Source organism: Diuraphis noxia, unplaced genomic scaffold (genome assembly GCF_037042655.1).
Source record: "Diuraphis noxia isolate RWA-SAM2 unplaced genomic scaffold, SU_Dnox_SAM2 contig0003, whole genome shotgun sequence".
Lineage (NCBI taxonomy): Eukaryota > Metazoa > Arthropoda > Insecta > Hemiptera > Aphididae > Diuraphis > Diuraphis noxia.
Window position 1 is genome coordinate 16,819,668 of NW_028301713.1, and position 11,742 is coordinate 16,831,409.

At 31.9% G+C, this 11,742-nt stretch overlaps 1 protein-coding gene across 1 annotated transcript; it reads left to right on the plus strand.

Moving 5' to 3' along the window:
• Window positions 1–2,305: 2,305 nt before the first annotated feature.
• On the plus strand, window positions 2,306–2,767 carry LOC149056858 (protein CFDP2-like). The gene has a single exon (XM_089223206.1). The coding sequence runs from the start codon at window positions 2,306–2,308 to the stop codon at window positions 2,765–2,767; it is 462 nt and encodes a 153-aa protein (XP_089079332.1).
• The last annotated feature ends 8,975 nt before the right edge of the window (window positions 2,768–11,742 follow it).

Below are 11,742 nucleotides of genomic sequence, written 5' to 3' on the forward strand. Positions count from 1 at the left end.
TCTACTGCTCAGTATAAAATACAATTGAAAATTGTATGTTGTTAAAGTACCTAATAATATGTTGTTGAGGTATAACTGTATGGAACTATGTTTCTTTTGCATAGTTCACACACACACACAATAAGTAGAGTTACAGTTATTTATAAGTTATAGCTCACTTTTATTTTAAATGTACCTTTAACAAATGAAGAAAACACTTATACATTTCACAGTATATTAAAATGGACTTTCTTCCATATAAGTACACTGTAGGTGTACTCACATGATACTATAAGTATCTGATATAAATATTCTGCAAAACATAAATCTTACCCACTTAATGCATATAGTATAGACTATACTGTACAGTTAACAACACATGAGAACATTCAACAATTTTTGTCTCAAATTTACTGTCACAAGTAGATTAACCAACATTATGATTGTATTAGTGTTAATTAGGTAAAACTGTGTACATACGAACACACACATACACCACAGCCCCTCACATATATTTTACAATCACTGACTATCAGAAGTTATCCTTTATCCTCTATAAAAACGTGCTAATTGCCAGGCAAGTAAAACTTAAAAATAAAACAATAATAAACTTTTATAAGTATAGGTAACAGATTTAATACAGTTTTTACATTTTATATTCTTATTTTTCTATTTAAAATAATTTCGTTGTCAACAATATAACATCTCTATCAATATGAAGTATTGCTTATTTCGAAAACCGTTCCTTTGACATAATAGTAGATTTGAGGTAATTGTTATTTCTTCTCATTGCAGAAAATGGCCGTTGCAAGTAGACGGAATTGACCTGAAGAGTGAAAGCCAATTGAATCATTTCAAAAAGATTTGGAACTGTATCTTTAGATATATTATAGTAACTCATTTCATCATATTTTTCAAAACAATCATCTCACATTTCAATTCATAAGGTATAACTTCAAACAAATATTGATTTATAAGTAATGATGGTCCTTCAAAGTTAACAAGTTTTCTATTATTCGTTTTTTCAATAGTAATCACTTATTGTTTTTTTTTTAATATAAAGCTTTGCGTGGTTTTTAGGGGGACTTTGAATGTTTTTTAGGGGGCTTAGCCCCTACAGCCCCTCCCACATTACAGCGCCTATGACAGACACACACACTTACACCTACAATAAATGTGTTACAACTCACAACCATATTATCAACTTATACTTATATGTTTTCTTAAACAGTTGTTTGTCTGTACCTACATACATAACACATCGGTACCTAGGTATTTTAACTACAAACAGTTGAGTTCTGCTAAATGGCTTTCTACTGAATTCTTTATTAATTGTAAGATGTGTACTACGGATTTCATCATTCCACATGCTATACTCTTATCAATGCTCCCTATACTTTAGAACTAACTGTACATCGTATATGCTTAAGTTAACTTATTATTATGTATCACCATGAATTGCTATTAACATATTAATATCATATTTCATAACAATATATTATTCGCATTGTATTTTTTGTTGTCTTAATGTTGTTATATAACGTTTATTACTATATACGCCGTGAAAATTGCTGATTTTATATGTAAGATAAAGCAAGTTATCAGTGGTCAAAAAAGTAGTTCTTCTGTTTTGTTTTACTGCTAAAAACAAAATACAATTGAATAATTTGACCGTATTGATATTAAACTATGTTTCTATTGCATAGTTCACACACGCACTCAATAAAAGGTAGAGTTACAGTTATTGTACTTTTAACAAATGAACAAAACACTTATACATTTTCACAATATAGTTTATAATGGACTTTCTTTCATACAATTACATAGTACTCACATGATACAAATATTCACCTCAGATGGCTCAGACTTACCATATAATTTATAGTATCTACACTTACTTTTATAAATATGAATGTACAAACTAATCAACTCATCTTCTTATATCTGTATTTTAACCTAACCGTACTTCAATTGTATTGCACATAGACGCAATTAGAGTAAAAAAATTGGGAGGCCTTCAGCCCCTCACATATATTTTTCAATCACTGCCTTTTAGGAGTTATTTTCCACTCTCTATACCACCATAATATTATGATGTCATGTTACTTTTGACGTTAAAATAATAGTAATGCAATAATAATAATAATAATAATAATAATATTTAAAAACAACTGTTTCTGTTTGCTTTTAAAATGTTAAAATGTCAGTTTTGGTTCGACTTTGTGTGATCTGTATAAACGTTGACGGTGTCGATGGCGTTTCCATGCGTGGATATTTATCATGTACCTACACTATACACTCTTGATGATGTAGGTATTGTTTAGGTATGTTTAACGGAAAATGCGAAAAAGGTCATAAACTGGGAACCGGTTTTTCTGTGCACGAATCAATTATACATTCAGTAAAGGAGTTTAGAGATATAAATCCGAGAATTACAACTTTAACAATTAAAACAGACAATTTTGACATGGTATTAATCAACGCGCATGCTCCAACTGAGGATAAGAATGAAGAAGAAAAAGAGCTGTTTTATGCAACACTAGAAGATACGTTTAGCACGTCAAAAGGTGATATAAAATTAGTATTAGGTGATTTCAATGCAAAAATAGGAAGGGAAGAGTGCTACAAATCGACTATTGGAAACTACAGCTTACATTCCAGCACCAACGATAATGGTACTAAATTAATCGACTTCGCTTTAGGAAAGGGTTTGGTGGTCAAAAGTACTATGTTCCAACGAAAAGACATACATAAATATACATGGATCTCGCCGAATGGGAGACATTAAAACCAAATTGACCATGTCCTAATAAATAATAGATTTAAAAATAGTATCCTGAATATAAGAACTTTACGGGGAGCTGATATGGACTCGGACCACCTATTGGTTGGTATATGGATGAAAGTAAAAATTAAGAAGTATAAGAAAGGTAATCTAACAAACAAAGGACGTACCGATATAAATAAACTAAAGGACAAACAAATATGCAAAGAGTATGTAGAGTGCTTTCAGAATATTATTAAAAGTAAACAACTAGATATAGAAAGAAACTTAAATGTTGATAAAACATGGGAACATGTAAAAGAAAGCATAAATGAAGCATCATCGAAAGTCTTGGGAAAAAAAGTATCGAAAACAAAACCATGGTTCAATACGATTTGTGAAGAAGCTGTACAAAGAAGAAAATTAGCAAGACAAGAGTGGTTAATTGACACTAACAACGAAGTAACACTGAGAAGATTTAGAACTCGCCAAAAAGAAGCCAGCAAGATATTGAGATGTGAAAAGAGAAAATACGTTCAAAACATATTAGAAACAGCAGAACTCGATTATAAAACACACAGAACTGGGGATATGTATAAGCGAGTGAATGATCTCAGAGGTGGATACAAAAAGAAAGAAAGATTTCTAAGGGATGATGATGGCTCCCTGATAACTACAAATGAAGAGTTGGCAAAGAAATGGGCTAACTACTTTGAAAACTTGCTAAACTGTGAAGAACCGAATGAAACCTTTAATTTTAATTTTAATCAGGAAATCCAAGAATCACAGGATTGTGAAGAACCGACCTTGGAAGAAATAAAATTACAGATAAACATGCTAAAGAATAACAAATCCCCCGGAGAGGATGACATTCAATCAGAGCTCTTAAAGGAAGGCGGAGAGGAAATGGTAATGTGGTTATGGAAGGTAATTCACGAAGTCTGGACAACTGAAAAAATGCCTAAAGAGTGGAAGACAGCGGTGATCTGTCCAATTCATAAAAAGGGAAGTAAACAAGACTGCAATAACTATCGTAGGATAGCCCTCTTAAACGTGGCGTATAAAATTTTTTCAAATTGCCTATTAACAAGAATAAAAACAAAAGCAGAACAAATTATTGGCAATTACCAAGGTGGCTTCAGACCGGGAAGATCGACCACAGACCAGATATTTATTTTAAGACAAATATTTCAAAAAATCTGGGAGTTCGATAGAGAAATTCACGTTCTTTTCATAGATTTTGATAGCATCCATAGAGAAAGCTTAATAAACATATTGAGAGAATTCCATTTCCAGGACAAGCTTATAAAATTGGTTGGGATAAGCATTTTGGATACATTTGTCAAAGTTAAGGTTGGAAATACAAACTCAGACCCAATTTTAGTTAAATCGGGATTAAGACAGGGAGACGCTATGCCACCAATCTTATTTAATATAGAAGTAGAGAAAGTCGTAAGAGAGATGAATATTACACCGCAAGAAGGAGTTAAATTCCAGGAATCGTCCATAGGACTTCTGGCTTATGCAGATGATCTGGTGATCATGGAGGATTCACAAGACGGACTAAAAGATTTATTAAACCGGCTGGAGAAAGCAGCACTGAAAGTTGGACTCCATATCAACGAGGACAGAACGGAATATATGGTAGTGGAAAGACGAGACACTATAAGATTATATCCAACTCTTAACATCAACAACCGAAATTTCAAAAGAACAAGACAATTTAAGTACCTAGGGTCCATACTTTTAGAGAGAAATGAAATCGAAATAGAAATAGGAACAAGAATTCAGTCAGGAAATAAATGCCTTTATGGTCTTGCGAAATTACTGGGATCAAGATCACTTTCAAGAGAGTTAAAATTACAATTATACATCACATTAATACGACCTGTTATTACTTATGGAGCTGAGGCGTGGCCATTAAGGAAAAGTGATGAAAGAAAACTCTTAGTTCTGGAAAGAAAAATACTGAGGAAGATCTTTGGACCAGTAAAGGACAGGCTTAGTGGGGAATGGAGAATAAGGAAGAATGATGAACTAGAGACACTCTTTTATAAACCCAGTATACTCGAAACAATAAAGAACAAAAGATTGCTTTGGGCTGGGCATGCCCGGCGTAGTCAAAACCCACTCATACGTATGGTACTGGAGGAGAACCCTAATGGAAAAAGACCGCTGGGAAGACCACATCGGAGATGGGAGGATGGAGTTAGGGATGATGTGAAAGCATTAGGTGGAGGAGAAGATTGGAGATTACAGGCATCGAATAGAGAAAACTGGAGGCAAGGATGTATGTCGGGATGGTCCTAGTGGCCGAGTTTACCGAAGAAGAAGAAGAAGAAGGTATGTGTGTAATTCACTTTATGTCATTGGCACGTCGGACATTTTTACGTTCATTCTTGCCAACACAAGTAGTCCGTCGGTTTCATTTCATTGTTATTGGTAATTTTTAACATTTATCCTTTAATTTGTATTGTTTTAGTGCACTCGACAAAAATGACAGTGTGGCTGATTAATTGATTAATTATGATATTGAGATATTGTATATGATATTATATTTTACGTTTCATGTGGGTCGACTTTTGATTAACGACTCTCTAATACGAATTGATAGACGCTCGAACACGGTTTTCAAATATTGCCGCCTCGATGGGTTACCACAAAAACCTTTTATTATAAATCCACATATCGCGACGTCAATCGTATTACCTACTCATATCGTCTACCATTATGGTAGTGCAACATTACAGGCGCTATGTACATAATTCTAACCATATAGTCTTCGAAATCGGTATTCACTTGACGTGACTGACTTGCTAGACATTTAAATACGGCATTCGGCTTTACGCTTTTCGTTTCGACATTCATAACAGCACAAGACTGGACCGTATCGACTGTTAAACTGGAATTTCAAATTTGCCGCTTTCGAAACGATACCTCTACGCCTTATCAGAAATCGTTATCACCTGCTACGACTTTTGAGTATTGACCATCGAGTACAGTAAAGATTTTAATAATTCCAACGACTCTGTCTCCACCATCGATACCCACTTTTCACCGACCAAGGGGGTTTGGGGGTATATCACTATGGCATGTGTACAGGATTTTATAGTGTACTCATTTGGTGAGCAATGACGATAACAATTATTCTTAATTTATTCTCTGCCAAAACGCATCAGACATTGCAATGTATTCGCATTCGTCTGTCGGTTTCATTTCGTTTTTATTGGTACTTTTTAACATTTATCCTTTAATTTGTATTGTGACGGTGTGGCTGATTAATTGACTAATTATGGTATTGAGATATTGTATATGATACAGCATTAAACCTTACAGTTTTGAACGTTTCATGCGGGACCCACTAAAAGGTCTACTTTTGATTACCAACTTCCTAACGAATGGAGAGATGCTCGAACACGGTTTTCAAATACTGTCGCTTTCGATGGATTACCACCTCACCGGTGGGCCTCATCAAAAACCCTTTATCATTAATCCACATATCGCGACGTCAATCGTATTACCTACTCATATCGTCTACCATTATGGTAGTGCAACATTACAGGCGCTATGTACATAATTCTAACCATATAGTCTTCGAAATCGGTATTCACTTGACGTGACCGACTTGCTAGACATTTAAATACGGCTTTCGGCTTTACGCTTTTCGTTTCGACATTCATAACAGCACAAGACTGGACCGTATCGACTGTTGAAATGGGATTTCAAATTTGCCGCTTTCGAAACGATACCTCCACGCCTCATCATAAATCGTTATCACCTGCTACGACTTTTGATTATTGATTGACCGGCGAGTACAGCAATGATTTTTCGTCTTTAAGACCGCCGACTGCTCTTTTTTCGCGTAGTATACTTATTTTCGAACCCGTAGACGTGCGGTACCTACCTATTGTACTGATAATAATAAATATTATACTGTTTTTGTTTGATTCAATAAATATTGTTTTAAATACGTTTAATTCTGTCTTTTGCCTGTTCGAAATCCTTATTCTAAGCTCATGTCGACGGTGTTTGAGTGTTCCTACTTTTTATAAATTATTACAAAAACGGCTACTCGGTTAGTAGCCAAATATTTAACACAGCACATAAAAGGTGTGATTACATGTAATATTGTTTGTGGGATTATTTACACTTTTGTTCGTCGACGGCTCAAAGAATGTAATCATATGATGTTACGGATAAGGTGTTTAATATTAATTGCTGTCGATAGGTGTTATGAGTAGTCTACGACGGTGGTTAATCGACAACCGTAGTATCTGTGTATATGTAATCTCTTTAGGGTTTTTATGTTTAAATTGATTAAATAACTACTCGGTTATACCATATTTAGAATATTTTGGTGGTAATGTTAATAATTTAGTAAAAGTGAGTATGTACTGCTACGGATGCATTATTAAATATCATTACTTATAGGCAATGTAGTTTTTATTCATTTGTGGTAATTAAATAGTTACTAAATTACACCAGTAGTAATAATATGGACAGTTTTATTTATTAACGGCTGTATGAATGTCATTCATGGGACGGATAAAACATTAAATATTATTGTTGATAAATAATTTAGGTTCTATGAGTAGTCTATACATTTGTGATAATCAAATACCTACCCAAATTTACCAGAAAAAGCATATTTTGGTAATTATATTAACGCTTTGGTTCATCACCGGCTCTATTATTGTCAGCGTGTTATTAAATATTACTGTTTATAGGTAAGTTAGCTACTGTTAAAAGCCTATTGTTTTTAAATAACACTTTAGTTCATTGACGGTGTTAGTTATGAAAGTCTATATGTACTGAAACGGATACAGTATTAAATTATGCTTTTGATGGGTAAGGTAGATTCTGTAAGTAGGTTATCTATATTGGTTAGGTTAATTATTTAACCAAGCCCACAAATGTACATTAATGTAATATAATAGTATAGTCACAAAACATAGTGTTGACAACATGAAATGGTATTTTTATTAAATAGTATAATACACAGGTACATGCATATAATGTTAAACTTCCTTAATTTGACAAATTGTGTAAAAATCGTTAGAATTAGAATAAATTAATGAGCAAATTTAGTTAAACCAACTTCAATAGTTTGATTTTAATAAAATGACTCAAGCATAGACTATCAAAATAAATTATTAAATATGTGATAGATCTAAATAACACTTTAGTTCATTGACGGTGTTAGTTATGAAAGTCTATATGTACTGAAATGGATACAGTATTAAATTATGCTATTGATGGGCAAGGTAGATTCTATAAGTAGGTAATCTATATTGGTTAGGTTAATTATTTAACCAAGCCTACAAATGTACATCAATGTAATATAATAGTATAGTCACAAAACAGTTTGTTGACAAAATGAAATGTTATTTTTATTAAATAGTATACATACATGCATATTATGTTAAACTCCCTTATTTTGATAAATTGTGTAGAAATCATTAGAATTAGAATAAATTAATAAGCAAATTTAGTTAAACGGACTTCAATAGTTTGATTTTAATAAAATTATTCAAACATAGACTATCAAAATAAATAAAAAATAATATATTGATATTACACTACATTTAGAAGTAACGACTAATTGTAAATTATTTAACATTTACCTAGAACTTAATTATTTAGCCGTGTATATGTATTTTTAAAATATACACAATGATTTTGTATATATTACAATATGTTTTGATTTTATTTTATACCTAACAAAAAAGAAATTGCTGTGTATTCACATGACTTCTTGATTAATTTTGTTAGTTACAATATGCAATAAAATAATGGTAGGTTAACTAAATGTTATGACTAAACAGTGAATAGAAACATAACTTAGTACAATATGAACAGAATCATAGATGGATATACTATACCGAAATAGTATAAACACATCGATTAAAAACAAACATACCTACTATATTATAAGGTTAACTGACACATAATTCACACGTTTAAACGTTTTTAGTATTAATCGCCGCTAAATTAAAACGGTTTAGATGATGTTAGGGTATAGGGTTCGATCCCGGCGGCGTAGAATAATAAATTTGACAGATTTTTCTCCGACTGCTTAAGGAATGAAGGAGTTCTAATGATAACAATTAATTGATTTAATTTGTTTGATCTTTTTTTTGTATTTTTTTTAATTTACCGATGTCCTAATGTTTTTTTCGTTTTTTTTTTTTTTTCATAATTTTCCAATGTTCTAATGATCATAATTTGTCACTCGAATTACTGTTGCATATTATACCTACAATAAATACTTGAATACTAGGTAGTCCGTGTTTTTAGTCTGTTATATTTAATAACTACGCGTGATCTATTTATTGATATCAATGATATCGATAAAAGTGTTTTTGAAAATACTGTGGTCTCTGGATATCGCTTAGTACCGTTAATCACTTCGCATCTTATATCTACGCGTACATCGTATTATTTATTAATTAATTAATAATAATAAAATTGTTAGTTGTAGGACTAGCTAAGTTATTGCGGTGACTCATTTAAATAACATAGCCACCTGAGATCTTTTGCATTTTTTTCGAATTTTATTTAATTATTTTTTGTTATATTATTACTTAGTTCTTTTTTTAGTGAAGGTTGCTCCACCATCACTGAAAACCAATTAGAGCTATATGCCTAAATGTATTTGGATATCCCACAACGACGATAAATGATAATTTATGGGTACCTAACCATTTACGATCCGTCTTCCATAATAAACCGTTTTCAAGAAAAAAAAAACCATTTAATTAAGCTATGTGTGTGTATACTGTATAGTATACAAAATAGTATATAGTAGTATATAATATAAAATAAGCCATTGGTTACACTAAATAAATTCCAATTCCTTAAAACATACAATATGTTGTCTTCAGTATTATTCAATAACCTATAGGCTACACAACTACCAGCAGTAATTTGTTCGAACTTATGATGACGTATATAATTTTAATATAAGTTAGGTTCGATTATATAGGTATATAAAAAAAATTTACTATATAGGAACACCTTGAAGAAAAACACATATATAAAAGGAATATCTTTTATATTATTCATTTCATCAATGCAAATGTAACAGAAACACATTAAAATAAATCATCATTGTATTAATACTTATTACTAATTTGTGACTAAACCATAGGTACTCTGTTAATCATAAGAATTTCTTCACACTACACGGCATGCACACCATTTTATTTGTGATATTCATTAATTTCTTAATTCACTTAATACTTTATTATTATTCATCGTGAATTTCTAACTGATGTCACACACATGCATATACATATATATATAAATTCAAATTGATTAAATAACTAATTTTTGTTATCTTAAAATATAGTAAGTTTCATACACAAATTATTATAATTTCAAAAGCACATACCTACTATGGTCAATGTAACTGATTTTCAATTTCATTGTATATGTCTAATATTATGATTGATTTCTATGTATTGCTGTCAATGCACAAATTGGTTAATTAATTAGAATCATTATTTATTTTTTTAAATATAACTAATGAGTATAATAATTGCAACGTTAAGTACAGTGTTTAATTTATGTATTTTAATATTGTTCAAAATGTCTATCAAATCATCAATGATCATATTTATCATTATTATTATTGTTATTCTATTAGGTAGTAGGTACTTCTTATTAAAACTAAAATTGTAAAAGATTGTGATTGACATATAATATTATATAATATATAATAGCAATAGGATACATTACATTTAATTGATGTTTTATAGGCTACACATATTATATGCATCTAACAACTATGTACTTAATTATCTATAAACAATAATAATGTTGTGATACACCAAACCAGGTGTCTATATAAATAATGTATAGCATTTATTATCAAGTTTATGGAACATTTTAATTTCACTTACTACCTACCTGGTTGCCTTAACCTTTTTATTCACTTGAGATTCGGCTTTAACATTTTCTCCTACAATAATACAATATCAGACTATCGACGTTAGGAGGTATGCCCAGCACACGTATACATTTTTACCAGTTGATAACTGAAAGCTAGACACACAATATTGTACTTTACGTTATGCATGTATTCTTTTTGCACGCACAAAAGAACCGGGCATGCGACGTTACATGCATCCAATCCGCCATACGCGTATGTTCTATCCCGCACAGATTTGCATACAGTGATGATTGATAGCTAGACATTCGATTACAATTATTTGAATTATTCGTATTTCCTTACTGTATATACATTCAAAAAAGAACTGGGCATGCAGCAGGACACGGTATTACACCAGATGCGGAAAGACCGCTAGACGCTCAAAGTCACAGTTTTCGGTATGACTTAACTTTTTGAATTTCTGGTGAAACGATTTTCACTTGACCACCACGACTATATTCGTAACGTCGCTCTCTTTTCTCTCTCTTACCGCTATCACTTTTCGTGTTTTCGCGCGGATTTTATCATTATTATTAGGTATATAATATATATTGACCATAAACTTTATTTCCTTCCTTCACTTATACCTACGCACGTAACGGTGTCTGCAATCCATCGCAAGTGGATTGTCTACCGGATATTCTAGGATTCGCACATCGTCTGCGATCCGACGCAATCGGATTGCCTACCTAAGTGATTTGATTACTGATATAGCTAGACAATCAAATACAGCTATCGACTCTACAATTTTTAACAACCAAATGCAGCAGACAAACGTAACAAATTTTCAGTCGGTATAAATACAGTTTAGTTCCCACTCGATTTCCCCCCCCCCCCAAATGTGTGTTTTAAAGCACTGAACACAAAAATCAGATTAAATACGTTTATATGCGTTTTGTTATTCATATATTTTTCGTGAACAAAATAGATATATATCTACTACCAAAGTAGCGCAGTTTTATTTATTGCCGTGGAACAGAGGGTCTGCAATCCACCGCAGGTGGATTGCCTACCTGATAAGCTGCTGCACATATGTTAATCGATATTCACTTGGAGAGATTAACTT

Coding starts and splice junctions, on each gene's coding strand:
- LOC149056858 (XM_089223206.1), top strand. CDS start 2,306: ATGTTTAACGGAAAATGCGAAAAAGGTCATAAACTGGGAACCGGTTTT.